The 20794-nt window shown below is 36.2% G+C and overlaps 2 protein-coding genes across 3 annotated transcripts in view; both read right to left on the bottom strand.

Annotated features, from left to right (window-relative positions):
• The window catches only part of znhit6 (zinc finger HIT-type containing 6), a 36762-nt gene extending 29269 nt beyond the window's left edge, over window positions 1-7493 (bottom strand). For both annotated transcript variants that reach the window (XM_016443328.1, XM_016443327.1), the window contains exons 1-6: window positions 7462-7493; window positions 6741-6987; window positions 6297-6362; window positions 5659-5765; window positions 5098-5186; window positions 4911-5014 (exon numbers count right to left, since the gene is read on the bottom strand). In XM_016443328.1, the coding sequence (XP_016298814.1) occupies window positions 4911-5014; window positions 5098-5186; window positions 5659-5765; window positions 6297-6362; window positions 6741-6817 (443 nt within the window). In that variant the 5' untranslated portion in view covers window positions 6818-6987; window positions 7462-7493. The remainder of the gene's footprint in view (window positions 1-4910; window positions 5015-5097; window positions 5187-5658; window positions 5766-6296; window positions 6363-6740; window positions 6988-7461) is intronic.
• Window positions 7494-11699: 4206 nt separating this feature from the next.
• LOC107655744 (collagen alpha-1(XXIV) chain-like) overlaps window positions 11700-20794 on the bottom strand; it is a 118736-nt gene continuing 109641 nt past the window's right edge. Inside the window, exons 56-60 of the mRNA XM_016443317.1 lie at window positions 18139-18198; window positions 17858-18026; window positions 16083-16192; window positions 14365-14571; window positions 11700-11861 (exon numbers count right to left, since the gene is read on the bottom strand). Of these exons, the coding sequence (XP_016298803.1) occupies window positions 11715-11861; window positions 14365-14571; window positions 16083-16192; window positions 17858-18026; window positions 18139-18198 (693 nt within the window). The 3' untranslated portion in view covers window positions 11700-11714. The remainder of the gene's footprint in view (window positions 11862-14364; window positions 14572-16082; window positions 16193-17857; window positions 18027-18138; window positions 18199-20794) is intronic.

A 20794-nucleotide genomic window follows, 5' to 3' on the forward strand; every position in this document is an offset into this window, starting at 1 on the left:
GGGAATAAAATGAAATGTGAAAATGCATGAAAAGTGTCAATTCACGGAAATCACATTTAGACTCGCTCACACTGCATCACTGCTTTTACACGCTGCTTTGTGCAGCGTTGAGCCTTATAAATAATCACATGCGTTTCTGTTGAACTTAGGAATTGACTAATAAGAGGCGCTTAGATTGGTGAGTGTGCACGCTCGCGAATTTCCTCATCATAAACAACACAGTGCAGACACGATAGAGCAAATACTACATCTGGGAACATATTCAGTAATATTATCAAAGCAAAGATGCAGTAGATCATCCATCATCCCCCCTAAAGCTTGCACAGTCCTTTACCACTTCTTGGATCAACATTTCACTCTGTAGCATTAGGCAGTTTTCATTTATATGCCGTTAGTGTTGATGATCGCATTATTTTTCATATGCATATGCGATATGAGATTACTCGTTTCTGCGGCTTCCTCACCTGTGCTTTTGATCGAGTGATTCTAGACTCATTCAGGAGATATAATCTGCATAGCAACGCCCTGGTAACCACCCAAAGCAATTTAGAATTGAGCTGGTCAGTTTTGCACAGGCAAATGGCAATCACAGTATCTTTAAAAAACTGTAAAAAAAATGTAAAGTGATGTGACATGTGGCCAAGTATGGTTACCCATACTAGGAATTAGTGCTCTGCATTTACCCATCCTAAGTGCACACACACAGCAGTGAACACACACACACCGTGAACACACACCCGGAGTGGGCAGCCATTTATGCTGCGGCGCCCGGGGAGCAGTTGGGGGTTCGGTGCCTTGCTCAAGGGCACCTCAGTCGTGGTATTGAAGGTGGAGAGAGCGCTGTACATTCACTCCCCCCACCTACAATCCCTGCCGGACCTGAGACTCGAACTCACAACCTTTGGGTTACGAGTCCAACTATTAGGCCACGACTTAGTGTACCCAATAGTAGTGTACTTATTAATGGTGCCAGTACAGAGAGAAAACGAAATGATCAGGACACTGAGAAAAGCCAGATGCTACAACCGCATATGGCGACGGCAAAACACAGCAGCAGCCGCGGACGAGAAAATTTGTCAACAACGGCACAGACAGGAAAAATCCTGGGTGTCCCCACTGTAAACCCAGAAAGCACATGGACACCGTGTTCCACCCGCGTTCCACGAGATGCCAAAACGAACGCTGTTCATCATTTCCTAAAGAATTTGCGAATTCTGCAAAGTGGCTTGTTAAGGAGCTGACAGCGATCCTCCTGAGGAAGCACACGCAACAACTTTACAGTGATTTAGACTCATTCGGGGGCAGTAAAACTTCATCTAGAACACATGCTCCAGCAGTAAACAGCACGCCAACAAGAAGCGACTTGGAACACAACTGAAGCTGTGAACTTTGACCCAAACGCAAGAAAAGCGCCATGCTGCTATCGGTCAAGTTCGCGCCACATGCGTCCGATGTGTGTCATAGAATCTGAACGCTCGTTTTCATGAAACACAAAGAGAGAGACATTCTTGGCTTTATCGTCTGCATCACGCCCGCCGCTAGCACAACTGTCTCAGACGGACCCTGGCGAGCCGCGAGTATCTGGCCCGTCGCTAACCATGTGCAGTTACTCAACATCTGCTTCTGATATTGTGTACTTGGTACATTCTGAAACTGATTTTTCTCCCGCATTTGTCCTGCTTCTGTCGGTCGTACCAGTGCATGAATGAGATTCCGTTTAATGTCATCTGTATCTAATGTATCTAATGTAATTAGATACGGATCATCACATACTGTACATAAACATCTGCTATAGGGCTGTTCTGATGAAGTGTTAAGGGCAAGATCATCTGATATGGATTAGTGTATAATAAAATAGAAATAGAACAAAAATAAAGCTGACACAAAATGTGAAACCAAGCCTTACTTATCTTTGAAATGAATGTTGTTGACCTTATTGTGACTGATTTAACTATACAGATGTTTATTCAATTTACTTATTTATTTTACAAATTTGACCTCGCAAGTTTTTTATTAAAATATCATGGCTTCAAGAATATCATAACTTGACCTTCTAGTGAACTGATAAGACTAATCTATGATGCCGTATTTCAGACTTCAATCACTTTGTGAGCTTAAGCCCTGTCCCTTTTGTATAATTAACTGCAAGCTTGCATTCAGACCTGCCTCCATCCAATCGTTAATCAATAGATGGAACTAAGACCCCGCCCTTTTTAGTTTTTTGATAAAATTACGTCCCAAACTGGAAGAATAGATGTGTCAATAGGGTTGCAAAGGGGTGGAAAAATTCTGGTAAATTTCCGGAAACTTTCCAAAAATCCCTGGAATATTCCAAAAAATCCTGGAAAGTTTCCAACATTTCTGGAATATTTCCGAAATTGACTGGAAATTTTCCACCTTTTTGCAACCCTACGTGTCAATAAGACTTCTCTGCGATGATGTATTTCATATTTCTCCAATCATTTAACTTGCTTAAACCCCGCACCTTTCGTATAGTCGACTGCAAGCTTGCATTCAGCTCTGCCGACATCCAATCAGCAACCAACGGATGGAACCAAGACCCCGCCCGTTTTCTTTTTTGATAAATTTACGTCACAGTTCAGAAGAACAGATCTGTTGCTAGTTCCGTTACATCGGGACTTTAAATCACAGCGCGAAGTACAGAAAATCCCAAACTTCAGAGAAATAAAACACTTGATGCCACTTAAATGCTAAACTTTGTTCTTACTTCTTGCTCAATAGTTCTTGCTTTGTGAACCTGGTACGACAACCTCGTTTCCAGATGGACCAATTAAAAAAAAATGGTACTTTACTCCAGGAAGCTGACAGCCAATCAGATTGCCAGATCAAAAAGTCTGAAAGCTTGCCACTTGTCCCAAAACAACTACATTAAATAATTATAAAAATGGGACAAGGCATCAGAAATATGAAGTCAACTATATAGTGATTCATAATTTCTGCATGATTTGTACATGACCCTGACCTGTGGAAAAATACGTTTTTTTTCCAGCTGGACATATGTTTCTCTGATTATTCTTCATTACAGGTGAAACGCTAAGTTACAAATGATTATAACACAGGCTATTTGTGCTAAGGATGATTCATTAATCACTGATTATTTGTGGTTAATATTTAACCCGATCAAGAACAGTAATAAAGCAAGCAAACAACAAATAATTAACCTAAACCAAATATGCTGCAGCACCAGTTCATGGTAAAATTTAATTTGAATGCAAATGCCACTTCTACTATTTGAACTGAACTGAGCTGGATGATGACACTACTGAATTCAATGTATTATTTTTTTTTGCATTAAATTATATTTTTTTTGCATAAAAAATTGCATTTGCATTTTTGCATTGCATTTTTGCATATTTTGCATTACTGACACACTATCTTCCTATTTAATACTGTAAAGCTGCTTTGACACAATCTGTATTGTTAAAAGCGCTGTATAAATAAAGGTGACTTGAGCTGACTTCAAACATCATTATCCAAATATTGCTAAATATAATGCCAATAAATACAGCTGAGATTGACAATACTGTTATTTCAATAGTATACTTCTAATTTGCCCACAAATGAATGTTTTTTAGGTTTTATCAACATTTAATTTCTACACATGCTGACTACAGCCACTCACAAGCAGCCCGGCAACCCATTCAGCCAATCACAGTGCTCCTGGAACTCACTCGACCAATCACAAGCATTCAGCCAACCACTAATGCCCTGGCTCACTACAGCCAATCACAAGAACCCCAGCAACACAGCCATCCAATCACCAGCGCCCACTCAGCCTCCATATATGGAATGCAAACACAAATTAAATAACAGAATCCCACTGAGCAGAAGCAGAAATGGTCAGGGTGGGTCAGCAGGACCAAAGCAGAAGTCATTTATCATCATCAGCTGAGACCAAAACCCTCAACAAACCCCCAACATCACTGTCCTGACTGCACTTAGCAAGAGCGCCACCATGTGGCTCACAGCAGAACTGCAGACAACTGGGATGAAAACAGCATGTTTTTGACATAAATGCACAAGGGCCGGATTCACCAGACATTCTGAAGAACAAAACTTTTTATTATTAAATAAAAATATTAAATATACATAGACAGACAGATAGACAAATGAATAAAATTAAATCAACTAAAAGTATTTTATTCTTCTTTTCTAACTTAATAATAAAATTAAGAATATTTTGTATTCTCAAAAACATTTCTTAAGAATGTTCTTCTCGTCAAGACAGTCGCAGTGTGTTCTTATGATTATTATGGCTTATTATGATTCATACGATGAGATGTTTTTCATTAAACTGATAAGCAAGTCTTCGGTAAAATAGTATAAAATACCCAAATATTAAATTATTATTAAAATATGAATAAATTATTTATTATTTTTAATTATTAAAATAATTATTTAAATTGTTACATTATTTTCTTCTTAAGAAAATAAGATGACTACATGATGACACACTTTAATAATTAGATATTAAATAATAGATAGTAATTTCATGTTGTTATATTAATAATATTCAATGTTAATAGTATTACAAACGAATATACAGACATTAAATAGGTATTAAAATGTCATTTTAAACTAAATTATCATTATGACAATTTTTCATTTTAAATTATTAGAATTGTCTTAAAAAAACAAAAACTGCATGATGATGCACACACCGAACTTTAATAATCAGGTGTTATATAATAGATAGTAATATATACAGTGGGTACGGAAAGTATTCAGACCCCCTTAAATGTTTCTTAGGAGCTGCTTAGAATTTATCAATGCAAGATTTTCTTGAATTAGTTTTATATTTGACATAAGAATGTGGTACAGATATTGTGACTCTTCCCTGTCAACTCAAGGAAACCTAAAGACAAATATTCATAAACCCAGAGACTTACGCTCTTCTGAAGATGGTGCGGTTCTCCCGGTGTTTGCTGAACACTTTGGGCAGAAACTTCAGGGTGACTTTGACTGCTCTGGCTTTTCTGATCATCCACATGCCCTTAAATAGACAGGAAGAAACAGAGCCCATGTTTGCACCTGGTTTTGATGTGTGCATCAGGAACAGATCTTCACAGGCCTCACCTCCTTCGGGTGTCGATGGCTGCCGAGCATCACGGCGTCTCTGTTGGACTGCTGTGACAGTCGAGCCGTGTCCTCCAGAAACCTGTAATCTACACCACAGCACCTCAGTGATCACATCCATTCAGCTGTTTCTGTAAAGACGGCGCGGTAACACTTTACTTGAAGGGGTGTGCATAAGACTGACATGGCACCTTCATAATCATGACATGACACATGTCATGAATATGAAGGAGGTTTTATGCATGTTTATGACAACTGTCATTAAGTGTCATTCGCTCAGTTATGTAATTTTTTATGCAAATATGACATTATTTGACCTAACCCTAACATAACCCTACCCCTGCCCTTACCCCTAACCATAGCCCATAACAAAGACATCTCAAACAATGTCACCTTTGCATTAAAAATTACATAACTGAGTGAATGACACTTAATGACAGTTGTCATAAACATGCATAAAAAACCATGCATGTGTCATGTCATGATTATGAAGGTGTCATGTCAGTCTTATGCACACCCCTTCAAGTAAAGTGTAACCGACGGAGCAGTTAGGCTACTCACCGCTGAGCAGGCTGATTTCATTCAATTCAGCGAGAGGGACAAACGCCGTCTTGTCCCGAACACCACAGCATCCCGACAGAATCTTATGCTGCTTGACGCAAGCCAAACTACACAAAACCAAACAATAACCCAACAACACTAAATACACACTTGAAGAAAGTTGTACTGTTATTAATGTGTCAAAACATATTATAACTCAGAGGTTTGATCACAGTACTAACACCAAAACGGCGGAAGACGTAACTCGGGGGGAGAAGAATTGTTGAATAAATTGTTATTTTAGTTTTCTTCGCGCACAAAAAGTATTCTCGTAGCTTCTCAAAATTGAAGTTGCGCCACTGAAGTCACATGGACTGCTTTACACGTTATGGACGTTTCTGGACCTGGGAACATTTCGGTCAGAGAGCTCTCGGATTTCATCAAAAATATCTTAATTTGAGGTCTTACGGTCTTATTTTCATTTTTGGGTGTACTGTCCCTTTAAATAATAGATCAATTATAAACAGGGGTCTGATCACAGCATTAACACTGACTACAGTGATGCATGACTTCACAACATCATTACACTGATTGTCATTAATAGTGTACAATAAACCTGAGTAAAGTTACATCCAGGTGTGTGTGTGTGTGTGTGTTACCTGCAGGTGTGTCTCATGCAGCTCGGACATCTGTATTTGGCCTCTTTAGTCTCACAGATGTCACAGCTGAAGAAATCATATGCAATTTATCAATAAATCAATAAATACAGGTTTTTAAATGTCATGACAAATGAAGTTAAATGGCATTGGCACAATGCTGATACATACAGAATACAATAATGTGCATAAAAAATAATAGCAATAGTAATAATTTGTTTTTACAGCGATGGAATGGTAAATACCATGGTAAGTTAAATATACTATAGTACTGAATTATACGTTGCTGATATTATTTCTAACTGTAAACAGATGTTTTAGCTGAATTTAACGTTACACAAGCGAATGTATACAACAAGACTAGCAGAAATGCGACACAGATGTAAACAGACCTACACAATCACTGTGATTTTACCCTGTTTACATGTTTAGACTACAGTAACTGACCTGGACAAAGCCATCTTGCGCTTAACTCCTCTCCGACCATCATCTGCTTTATCGTTGCTGTCCATAACAGGTAACATACTCACCACATCAACACAGGAGAGTTTTTACATGGATTCATTCGATAGTCTCTGACCAAAACACCGAGCACGTGTGCTGCGCTCCACACGCGTCTGCCGTCTTCTGCGCTCTCTTTACGACAGTTTTCTGCAGTCGGAGTGCTTATGTTGTGAATGTACAAAACTGTCAGCTGAAATATCCACAAAATAAAAAACAACACTGAAATGTGTGGGTTATCTATCAGTCAGATGCTTGTGTAGGTTGTGTCTGGGTCCCAAGCGAGTTTTCTGTCAGAATCATCACTGGTCCAATTCATTTTTAACATTAAAATAAAATGATACACGGCGTAATTAAGACACCCAGCTTTGATGCTAATATATTTTACACTTCTAGACTAAAACAATCAGATACAACAATAATTTCTCAAATATCTATTACAATACACTGAGAAAGTTTCACTTGAATGGTTTGAGATGACTGGATGCTTTCTGATTTCCTATTGAACTCGTGAACTGCAGTGCTCAAACTATTTAAAATATAGTGAATTAAGTTACAAACTCGATCATAATGCACAGTGTTTCCATCTAGCATGTATTTTGAGCTGCATTTCATATTAATGGAGTGTTTTCACTAGTTAGCAGTAACGTTAAACCGACTACCTCACCTGAATATGTTCGTAGATTTGTGTTGGATGTTTCGACGTGGAAAGCAGTTATCTTTGGAATGGAAATAAGGAAATTGTATTTGTAAACATCATACATTTTTTGCTTATTTCAGTTAATATCATAGCGAGCTAGGCCAGTACTGACAGTGTCGCGTAAACATGGCTGAAGACGCGACAAGCGGAGGAACAGACAAACCGTGTATATTGAAAATAGCAGAGGGCCTAAGACAGATCCTTGTGGCACTCCATACTTTACTGGCATTAATTGAGATGATTCCACGCTTAAAAAAAAAAATTGATAACGGTCGGACAGGTAGGATTTAAACCATCTTAAAACCTGCCCTTATATATATATATATTACATTTATATTTAGTCATTTAGCAGATGCTTTTATCCAAAGCGACTTACAAATGAGGACAATAAAAGCAATCAAAACCAACAAAAGAGCATAAATATACACAGTACACACACATATTATGTAAACAAAAACGTTTCTTTTGGATGCGATTAATCGCGATTATTCATTTGACAGCACTATATTTTTGTATAATATAGTGAATATTTTATTATTTTAAAGGAAAATAGGATCTAAGTATATTCAGTGTTGGTTATATGTAGACAGACACCATGACAAAAAGGCCATTTTTATTCATAGAATTAAATAACTCATGAGAACATTGGGATTAAACCATACATTTTATTTAATGTCAAAATATTAGATATTTACATTTTTCGTCTTTGTTTTGTTTCTGTAGGTACATTTAGTAACAGTTTTGATACTGTAATCATAAGTTAACAGGTGTTACACTTCCTGTGTGTGATCATGTGATCTGAATCTGGCCAATCGCAGCTGCCAGAACAACATATACTCCCATATTTGTGTTTATATACAAATACAAATTTGACATAAATAAGATTTCGAACTAAATGGTGAGCGACCAGAGAGATCTCTGAGAGATATAATTTATTGGAGTACAGTATTTTTGGAGAAATAAAAAGATAACATAAATAAACAAACATATAATGTCCAAATATACATAAGGGGAAAATAAAAAATGACTAACTCATTGCTAACGCTGAATACGGCAGCACCACGGAGAAGTCGACTGACCCTGACCTTATGGAAGCACGTTTCCACAACGAATTGCAGTAATTGTGACTTTTTATCTCACAATTCGGAGAAAAAGGATGTCACAAATATCTCATAAGATTTCTTGTAAAGCATGTGAACATTTAAAATGGTTTCAAATAACAATGTCACAAAAAAATCCTTGTTCTTCGATTTCATGTATGTGAGATACTCGTGGCGTCTCTTTAAGGGTCACGAGCGAACTTTCTCCTTAACGTATAAAGTATATTAAGCCGATGTTAACATAACTTATCAACACACTGTTCATATAAATTAGGTTTGTTGTGATCGAAATGACCAAACGCAAAAGTACAAAAGAAATAGCACAAACAAACAACTTACGGCCAGAAACATACTGCACGCAAATACACCAATGCAAACGACTGACTGATGTGCATAAAATTATGCATCCTTGTGTTTCTGAGGTGCTCAAAGTGATTCCTACAAATGTAGGAACCTCGTCTGTAGCTGTTTCCATCTAAAACTTGCGACCAAACGCAAAAGTACAAAAGAAATAGCCAGCACAAACAAACAACTTACGGCCAGAAACATACTACACGCAAATACACCAATGCAAACGACTGACTGATGTGCATAAAATTATGCATCCTTGTGTTTCTGACAAATGTAGGAACCTCGTCTGTAGCTGTTTCCATCTAAAACTTGCAAAAAAATTCAAATATCGCATGAAACATTTGTGAATAAAATGCAGTTTCTATACCATATGTTTAAGCAAACAAAATCTTCACTTCCTGAGAAACTGGCGCAAAGTATCAGTAATAAAATAATAAAAAGTTGCTGTAAATGTGTTTCCATCGTAGTTTATGTGCATGTTTTCTTACTGAACAATAAAGTAGCCACCTCAAAATTTTTTTATGATTTATAAGATTTAAATGCACTTCTTGGAGTTTCCATCCAGCATTTTTATACGATACCCAATTTGTTTCATGTTTTTAATGTGATACCCCAATTTTTTTCATTTTTTATGTAATACCCAATTTTTAAAGATTTTATGTGCTTCTTGGCATTTCCATCCAGCATTTTTTTTAAATGTGAAACCCCAAGTTCTTTTAAGATTTTACGCATTTTTGCAATTTCCATCCAGTGCTTTTATGCAAAACCCCAATATTTTTACAAATTCATGCACTTCTTGGTGTTTTCATCTGGATTTTTTAATGTAACATCCCCCCCCCCAATGCGATTTCTGGCTTTTCCATCCAGTGTGTTTTTTTTTTATGTGATACCCCAATTTTTAAAAATGTTATGCACTTCTTGGTGTTTCTGTTCAGCGTGTTTAATACGATAGCACAATTTTTTACAATTTTAATGCGCTTATTGGCATTTTTATTCAGCATTTTTTTTAATGTGAAACCACAATTTATTTTAAGATTTTACACATTTTTGCCATTTCCATTCAGCATTTTTTATGCCAAACCCCAATTTTTCACGATTTTATGCATTTTTTGCCATTTCCAGCAGTGCTTTTATGCATAACCCCAATATTTTTACGAATTCATGGACTTCTTGGCGTTCCCATCAAGATTTTTTGTAATTCCCCAAAATGTTCTGCTTTTTATGCACTTCTCGGTGTTTTCATCTGGATTTTTTAATGTAACAACCCCCCCCGCCCCCTTTTTTTTAATTTAATGCGCTTTTTTATGTGATACCCCAATTTAAAAAATGTTATGCACTTCTTGGTGTTTCTATTCAGCGTGTTTCATATGATAACACAATTTTTACAATTTTATGTGCTTCTTGGCATTTTTAATCAGCGTTTTTTTTTTTATGTGAAACCCCAATTTATTTAAGATTCCATGCACTTACTGGCATTTAAATCAAAATGTTAAAGATTATATGCACATCTTGACACTTCCATCAAATGTTTTTTATATGATGCCGCAATTTTTTAAGATTATATGCACTTATATGCGTTTTTATGCAATACTCCAAAATTCCTTTAAAAACACGTGAAGGGAAACATAGCTTTTTTAATGTGAAACCACAATTTATTTTAAGATTTTACACGTTTGCCATTTCCATTCAGCATTTTTTATGCAAAACCCCAATTTTTCACGATTTTATGCATTTTTTTGCCATTTCCAGCAGTGCTTTTATGCATAACCCCAATATTTTTACGAATTCATGGACTTCTTGGCGTTCCCATCAAGATTTTTTGTAATTCCCCAAAATGTTCTGCTTTTTATGCACTTCTCGGTGTTTTCATCTGGATTTTTTAATGTAACAACCCCCCCCGCCCCCTTTTTTTTAATTTAATGCGCTTTTTTATGTGATACCCCAATTTAAAAAATGTTATGCACTTCTTGGTGTTTCTATTCAGCGTGTTTCATATGATAACACAATTTTTACAATTTTATGTGCTTCTTGGCATTTTTAATCAGCGTTTTTTTTTTTATGTGAAACCCCAATTTATTTAAGATTCCATGCACTTACTGGCATTTAAATCAAAATGTTAAAGATTATATGCACATCTTGACACTTCCATCAAATGTTTTTTATATGATGCCGCAATTTTTTAAGATTATATGCACTTATATGCGTTTTTATGCAATACTCCAAAATTCCTTTAAAAACACGTGAAGGGAAACATAGCTGTGTGTTCTTATAAAAATCGTCTACGGATTAACTACTCTAACTTTATCTAACTTGCTTAGCAAGACTTTAAAGCTTTAAACTGCACCTCCACCGTGATTTAAAAGAAAAACTGACTGTAGAAGACAAATTGCAAAACACAATGATGCACCAAACGGAGTTTGCATTTGTGTACTTGCGTAGAGTTTGTTTCGGGCCGGATGCACCTGAACGCGAGCACCTGTACGTGAAGGAGGTAGAGCACCATCTAAAGAGTCCAGGTCGGCCTTTTCATAGTTCGCTAACAAGATCAACCTCGTCTATCTAGCAATGATTCGAGATCGAACGCACGATCCGCAAGGACTTCGCCCGAGACTTTCTGAACCACAACAGATAAAACACAACAGCAGTCTCTCAAAAACACTCAGGTTGGAGACGCGCTTGTTCTTCGGGACGTCCCAGGATCGCTGCCATCGCTCAGATCGCCGCTGCTCTGATTTGAGGATCAGGACCGTTTCAAGTCCTTCAGTGATTTCACAGGAAGCAAACAGGACCCACTTCCACGTGCCGCTGGTCTCCTGGACGTGAGGGATGGACGCCTTGAATGTCCACGATGGGAAGCTGCTGAGTGTCCTGGGTTTGAAACAGGAATCGCGACTGGTGCCAGCTGCCATCACGGATCTGTTCAGAAAAACAGGCAAACATCTAGATACATTTTCTGGAAAATAGGTCGCACTGGGTCAAAATTGCATTGTTAATAGAAAAAAAGATTAATATTAATAATAAATATTAATTAAAAAAGAAATACTTTTTGTATTATACCCCCAAAAAATATTAGGCCTAAATTTAAAATGTATGTATATGAACTGCATGTAATATTAAGAGCATACATTTTTATTACAGTTTTAACAAACTAAGAAACTTGAGATTCATATTTGTCAGTCATGCATAAATGAAATGGGTCAGATTTCTGCACTCAAAAAAAATCATGGTATAGTTTATTATTAACCATATGCATCTATTTGATTTGATTGAAATAATCAGATTTTCAAAATGCATTTATTAGAATCAGCATAAATCTATCGTGAAAACAATTACATTTATTCCATTAAAAAGTATGAACATGGCAAAATATGACTAGCTCTGGAACAAGCAATATTTAATAAGAGCTCTAAAATGTATGAGATTGAAACAAATTTACTTAATTGATGATAAATATATAAAGCTGGTTATTGTGTTTAAAACACATTCAGTTGATTATTACTATTACAGAAATCTGACCCGTTTCATTTATTTATGGACCGTTAAATATTAATCATATTGGGTTTATTAAGTTGTTTATGGTAAAGCTGTGCAATCCAAATGGATGTAAATTTTATATACAATTCAAATACATAAATCTGAACATTTTCTTGAGTGTACATTCACAAATAAAGAAAGAAAGAAAATACAAGCGTTATAAATACTATTCTTTTAGACACAAATCCTTTCAAATCAACGTTGTGGTACTCTCCATAATGCCGGCAGATGGTTACTCAGGGGAGAAGAATTGTTGAATAAAGTCGTTATTTTAGATTTTTTGCGCACAAAAAGTATTCTCGTAGCTTCATAAAATTATGGTTGAACCACTGACGTCAAATGGACTCTTTTAGCAATGTTCTTAGTACCTTTCTGGACCTTGATCGTGTAAGGACCCTTGCTGTCAGAAAGCTCTCGGATTTCATCAAAAATATCTTAATTTGTGTTCTAAAGATGAAAGAATGTCTTATGGGTTTGGAACGACATGAGGGTGAGTAATTAATGACAGAATTTTCATTTTTGGGTGAACTGTCCCTTTAATGAACTGGTTCAATTCACTAGTTTGTTTACGTAATCACAAAATGACGTAACGTATATGCAATTATATTATTAAAACACGCAATAATGATGCGAAACAAGTATGTTTTAAGTGCCTAAATCAGATAAAGTGAATAAACGAATCTTCATCAGCTCACCTTTTTACATAAACAGTGAGAAATCATAAAAACGTTAATTTCACCCCTTCATTCAAGTGTTTGGTTCACACATGCGCATATCAGCGGCTCATTGAAGCACTGAATCAGTGACTGAACCGAAGCACTGAATCAGTGACTGAACCGAAGCACTGAATCAGTGACTGAACCAAAGCACTGAATCAGTCGATAAGTCGCAGTGACTGTCAACCGAAGCACTGAATCAGTGACTGAACCGAAGCACTGAATCAGTGACTGAACCGAAGCACTGAATCAGTGACTGAACCGAAGCACTGAATCAGTGACTGAACCGAAGCACTGAATCAGTGACTGAACCGAAGCACTGAATCAGTGACTGAACCGAAGCACTGAATCAGTGACTGAACCGAAGCACTGAATCAGTGACTGAACCGAAGCACTGAATCAGTGACTGAACCGAAGCACTGAATCAGTGACTGAACCGAAGCACTGAATCAGTGACTGAACCGAAGCACTGAATCAGTGACTGAACCGAAGCACTGAATCAGTGACTGAACCGAAGCACTGAATCAGTGACTGAACCGAAGCACTGAATCAGTGACTGAACCGAAGCACTGAATCAGTGACTGAACCGAAGCACTGAATCAGTGACTGAACCGAAGCACTGAATCAGTGACTGAACCGAAGCACTGAATCAGTGACTGAACCGAAGCACTGAATCAGTGACTGAACCGAAGCACTGAATCAGTGACTGAACCGAAGCACTGAATCAGTTCATTCATCATAGAATCAGATACGCCGATAAGTCGCAGTGACTGTCAGGCGCCTGAAAGTGAGTTTGATTGAGTAACTTATAGATCTGTGCTGCTCGAAGATTCAGTCTGATTTAGAAAAAGAACCGGTTCAAAAGAATGATTCGTTCTCGAACCAAAGAATGATTCACTCCGGATCGTTTACCTGAGGCTCTGGATCACAGATAATAATGCTGTAAATAATGTTCATGGTTTTGCACAGACTGATCGTTTTGCTTCATAAGACCTCAATATATCGTCAGGAGCCACGGATGTTAATTTTGTGTTGCCTGTGTGTTCTTTTTTGACTCTCAAAGTGACGGTAGCTATTGACTTTGAATCACCAAGGGCCACAGTTTCAGCTAAAAATAGTGACATTTTCATTTTTGGGTGAACTATCCCTTTAACCCAGACTCGGCTCACCTCACAGTCGTCCAGAGCCACATGTGGACTCCGAGGCGAGTTTTCCTCGAACACCTGGCCGTTCCAACCCCGGAAACGCAGGGCCCGAGGTGTCTCCATGGCAACCGTCGCCGGGTCGCTGAAGCAGTGGAGGGACACGGTTTGGGTCGCCGTGACGCTCAGCAAGTGTAAGAACTTCATCTGGACTTTCCCGACATCAAACGTGGCCTGTGAAGTCAAACATCCAGCTTCGTAAACTCAGTGTTTAGATAATCAACATTTTTGCGTTTTGGCAACTGTATGTTTACGGCTGAAGCTGACAAACGAACAGGCTTACAGGAAATCAGCTTTTAATTCAAATCAGATTTGCCTTTCAGAGGAAATGCGATGTCGCAGCTTGACATCAAATGCTTCTCATTTATTTTCTCTTTAGTTTGTCCATGATTGCATGAACCCGTCGAATCATGTTCAGTGTGTCATACATCTGGACTCGTTTTTACAGTAAAACCTCAGCAGGTTTAACCAAAGCTTCACGGAAATAATGCCATTAAATGTCCAGAATTGCCAAATAAAATGTGTGAGTTCATCATAAACACTCAATATCTTCACAGAGTGGCTTTACAAAATAAACTATTTTGATTGATTCTTACAGTGTCATTTTAATATTTCATTTTTATATTTTCTCTTTTCATTTTAATTTGAGTTAAAATGTGTGCACTTTTTTTTGGAATGAGAGACTAAAATAATTTTCGTTTTGGACTGTTGGACAACGGGATTTGTATTCGTAGTTGGAATTAAAAAAAATAAAAATTTCTATTGTTATTATTAGTTTTTGTTTTAAATATATCTAGTTATTTTACTATGTCAACTTAACTTAATGAAAGAGAGAAATGTTGCCTTGGCAACTAATTGATACACATGTTTTTAAAATAATTTATTTCTGTAATGTTAATTTAATTAAAAATGTAATGAATAAAGTTTTAGCAATTTTGTTATGTTTTTGTCATTTTCAGTAGTTTTTGTTTTTATATATGCCTATATAGAATTAATTAAATTAAATTAATTAATTCTATAATTCTAATAATTAATTACATTTTATTTCAGTTTTAGTTCAAGTTAATGAATTTATTTTTTTGCTTAAATATATCTACATAGTTTTTAGTTTTAGTTAGCACTTGTGTTGCATTGGCAACTAGTTGAAATTATTAAAGTTTATTTTTTATATTTTATTTCAGTTAATGTTTATTTTATTTCAAGTAATGATAAATCATTTTTTTAATTAAAATGGTTTTAGTTTTAGTTGCAATGGTTTTAATTTAGTAACATTGAGAGACTATTATATTTCCAGTTTTCTTTTTTATTTTAAAGCTTTAGTAATTTTGTTATGTGTTTGTATTAGTTTTTGTTTTTTGTATATGTCTGTATAGTTTTTTATTAATTTTAATTTAGGTTGTGTTATGTTAGTACATCTAGTTAAACTGCATTAAAATGAGAAATTTTACTTTGGCAGCTAGTTGGAATTAAAGTTTTTTTTATACTTTATCTTATTTCAGTAAACGTTTATTTTATTTCAAATAACACATTTTTTTTTGTTTTGTTTTAATTTTAGTTTTAGTTTTAGTTGATTATAATAACTCTAGGTTGAAGAGAGTAACCCTGGTTCTCATTTGTGTTTATATGCATGTGTCAGCTGTACAGTATGTACAGTAATAGCAATGGTAGTATGTATATCACAGTACCTTATCCGTTATAACAGGGTTTAAGCAGGTCTGTCCTCCTGCCGTGAAGTTACAGAACGCCTGGATGGCGTCAGACGTGCAGCCCAGATTTGGATCGATCCAGAACAATCCTGATCAACACAGATACGACAAACCACTCAGTCAGTGAGCTGTAGAAACCATCAGTGGATGGATGAGTGAATGACTTAATGCACCTCAAGATGATTAAAAAGTATTTAAAATAATACATTAGTATTAATTACACTACCAGTCAAAAATCTGGAATATTTCATATTACGGTTTTCACAAAAATATTCAGCAGCACAGCTGTTTTCAACATTGATAATAATCAGAAATGTTTCTTGAGCATCAAATCAGCATATTAGAATGATTTCGGAAGATCATGTGACACTGAAGACTGGAGTAATGATGCTGAAAATTCAGCTGCGCATCACAAAAATAAATTACAGTTTAACACATTTTCACATAGAAAACAGTTATTTAAAATTGTAATAATATTTCACAAATTTCCTATTTTTACTGTATTTTTGATAAAATAAATGCAGGCTTGGTGAGCAGAAGAGACTTATTTATAAAATATTCAAAGATCTTATTTATTCAAAACATTTGAACGGTAGTGTATAATCTAAGTTTAATCCAAATTAAAAGGCTAAAAGAAAACACCCCCCACTTAATAACTATTTTTATGGAAGGACATATATTTCTTGAAACTTTTGGAATCATGAAATGAATCTTGGTTAATGAATTGAATATATCAATATTCCCAGATTTTAAAAAGTTTAAAAACAAGCCTTTGTCATTACTGCTAATACTGCAAATATCAGCATATATTGAAGATATTGTGTTGGACAACAGGGTGCCTTTAAGTCAGGGTTATTATCATTAACTAAAACTAAGACCATAAACAAAATTCTGTTACTTAAAAAAATTAACTTTAACTTAAATAAAATAATAAAATATAAAAAAAAATAAAACTTGATTTATTTCAGCTAGCTTCCAATGCAACATTTCTCATTTTCATTTCATTTGACGTACTAAAATAATTAAAACTGAAATAAAAATTAATAAAAAACTATGTAGATAAATAAAAAAAGAAAAAAAAAAAAGAAAAAAAAATTACTAAAATATTAACTAAAATTAAAATGAAAACAAAATATAAAAATAAAATCTAACTGAAAGTATTAATAAAACTATACTAGTATCTGAATGCTACTAAAATAACACAGCTTCGAGTCAGAGAGGTTGTGGTTGGTTTAAACTAGGGCTGGGACAATAAATCGATGCATCGCGAATTCGAGAAATGATTCAGCATCGATTCTGAGATTTTCCGAAGGCATCGCGATTCTCTCTTGAATGGATTCTGAGCTTAGTTTTAAACAGCGTGCTTTAGAAACAGCCGTATTCTGCTTGCTTCAACACGCACCATTTGAACCTAAAATAATCATTCATAAAGTTCGAAAAGTTTGAAGCGAATTACAAGAATGTTCACAGTGGGCTGTGTTTACATTAATCTCGCATCATAAAAGCATAAAAGCCGATGTGCAAGTACATTTAACCACTTGCATGACTCAGCCGAACGCACAAGCGCTCTTCTTCGTGAGCATTTGAGTGTACGGTTAAAAACTAGCCTAGATCGCCATCTGCTGTTAAAAACTAAGCTCAGAATCGATTCCAGAGAGAATCACGATGCATTCTGAAAATCTCAGAATCGATCCACGAATCGCGATGCATCGATTTATTGTCCCAGTCCTAGTTTAAACAGGTGTGGATCTCACCGTCGCTCATCATGTGTCGGCAGTCCAGCAGGTCTCTGCAGAAGCGGGCCGGGTTTTCTCTCGTTCCCAGCGGTGTTTTCATGCTGTCGATGACGCTGCTCAGATACTGCAGCGTCCTGAAGATCTCAGCGCTCTGCTCCGACAGAGACGCGTCTGTGTTCTGATAACTCTGAGAACCCAACAAGAACAAAGACGGCAAGAATAAAATATGTTGCAGATTTTTGGTTGTTCTTCATGAGTGCACATCATCAACTTTCAGAAAGCAATCTCAAAGTCTTCACCTCCAGCTCTAGATGTGCATTTGACTCCATCCGCGCTTGAACGTCCGTATTAATGCGTATCTGTGAGACGAGAAAAAATGAGGATGAAGAAACATCCTCAAAGAACCTTCCAGCGCATCTTTTCTATTCCAGTAGTGTGCGTCCTTGAAGATTACAAAATTCAGGTTTATTTAAGATGATTCCATCACTGGCTCACCAATGGATGTGAATGGGTGCCGTCAGAACGAGAGTCCAAACAGCTGATAAAAACATCACAATAATCCACAAGTAATCCACAGCACTCCAGTCCATCAGTTAACATCTGGAGAAGACAAAAGCTGAAACAAATCCAGCATTAAGACATTTTTAACTAAAATATGAGTCCATACTCCATAATAAAGCTTCCTCCAGTGAAAAAGTCCATCTCCTGTTGTCTCTTACATCATCTCTCACATATTTGTTTAGAGCTGTTTTTGCTTGTAAACGGTGCTTGATCTGTGCAGATTTCTCTCCTGATTCAGACCAGACCACTTTTTCACTGGAGGAAGCCTTATTATGGATTATAGACTCGTATTTTAGTTAAAAATGTCTTGATGGATTTGTTTTAGCTGATGTTTTTATCAGCTGTTTGGACTCGCATTCTGACAGCACCCATTCACATCCACTGGTGAGCAAGTGAAGCAATGCTACATTTCTCCAAATCTGATGAAGAAACACACTCATCCACATCTTGGATTGTCTGAGTGTGTGTACATTCTTGGCAAATTTTCATTTTTGGGTGAACTCTTGCTTTAAAGCATCACATATTTACTTGAAATGCAAATTTACAAAAGATAGCCAGTCTTGTTTTTGGAAAAAAAAAGGATCATAATTTAGTGACTTTATGTTTAAATCAAGAAAAAATGTCTGCCAGTGGCTGTTGTTTTTTATGCTCCATTGGCAGATATTTTTTCTTGTTTTAATGATAAAGTCACTTCATTTTGAGATTTTTTTTTTTTAGTAATCAAGACTTAATATCTTAAGTCATTTTGTTTCTCAAGTAAATGCATCTTGATTTAAAAATGTTTAGATATTTGAGATGCGCATGACTATCGCATGCGATTAATTGCACAGCCCTATGTGAAATAATGACACGTGTAAATGTTTAACGAGTGCAGATGACGGGTTTGAATCTTACCGACGGGCCGGGTGAACCTGGAGGCCCCTGTCGAACAACACAGAAAATAAACAATTATAAACATTCATATTTTATCATAATAATAAACTAACCCTAATGCATGTCTGTAGCCAAATTATAATGCAATGGTTAGGCCTTAACAAGCGCATGAATCAATGTTAAAAAATAACTATTCTGATTAATACAGAATCAACATTAAGCATGATTATCTTTATAATTTTTCTGTAGTGTGATAATAAAGCAATAAGCCCCAAGAAGCCGTGGTTTACAGTGAATTTATAACAGCTAAGGGGCGAAGCGGAGTGCCTACAACCCCCTTAGTGTTATAAATTCACTGTAATCTCCAAATCTGATGAAGAAACACACTCATCCACATCTTGGATTGTCTGAGTGTGTGTACATTCTTGGCAAATTTTCATTTTTGGGTGAACTCTTGCTTTAAAGCATCACATATTTACTTGAAATGCAAATTTACAAAAGATAGCCAGTCTTGTTTTTGGAAAAAAAAAGGATCATAATTTAGTGACTTTATGTTTAAATCAAGAAAAAATGTCTGCCAGTGGCTGTTGTTTTTTATGCTCCATTGGCAGATATTTTTTCTTGTTTTAATGATAAAGTCACTTCATTTTGAGATTTTTTTTTTTTAGTAATCAAGACTTAATATCTTAAGTCATTTTGTTTCTCAAGTAAATGCATCTTGATTTAAAAATGTTTAGATATTTGCACAGGAAAACAAGACTTGCATTAAATAAAAGTGTCTTGCAAATGAATGAATGTAAATGTGAAATTAGGGCTGTGCAATTAATCGCATGCGATAGTCATGCGCATCTCGTCTTTGCACAGGGACTTGCATTAAATAAAAGTGTCTTGCAAATGAATGAATGTAAATGTGAAATTAGGGCTGAGGGCTGTGTCGCATGCGATAGTCATGCGCATCTCGTCAGTAAAGCCGGTTCTGTGATTAGTAGTAAATCTCCATCACCTGCTTTCAGATGGAGCGGCATTCACTACACAGAGCAGTTCACTGACAAGCTACACAAAATAATCGCATTCGATTTTTTGCACAGCCCTAATATATATATCCTGATATTTGCACTGAAATGGCTTAAAAGGATCCAGTATCTCACCAGCTTTTGTAAAACCAAAGATTCAAACAAACCTTTCAGGTGAAAAACTGGGTACAGATGCATATGGAACTGGGGCTACAACTTCCACCTCATTGTTTTTCAGTCTCTTCTGTTTTTTTAATCTCGTCCTGCTGCCCTTTTTGTCCACCGACTGACAAAGTCTATAATTTGTCTTAGTTTCGTTATAAATTGTAAGCTGTCTTTTAATGGAGCCATTTGGGGTATGGGCCCCACAGTAAGCTGTCTTTTTTACAGAGAAAGTGGGTACACCTGAGTCAGTCAACTCTTTAATAGGCTCCATCTTCATAAAGAGACCAGCCTTCTGTGCACAACTGACATGGAAAGCAGTGTAGCAGTTCGCTTTGTGGCACTG

Source organism: Sinocyclocheilus anshuiensis, unplaced genomic scaffold (genome assembly GCF_001515605.1).
Source record: "Sinocyclocheilus anshuiensis isolate Anshui unplaced genomic scaffold, SAMN03320099.WGS_v1.1 scaffold1297, whole genome shotgun sequence".
NCBI classification, from domain to species: domain Eukaryota; kingdom Metazoa; phylum Chordata; class Actinopteri; order Cypriniformes; family Cyprinidae; genus Sinocyclocheilus; species Sinocyclocheilus anshuiensis.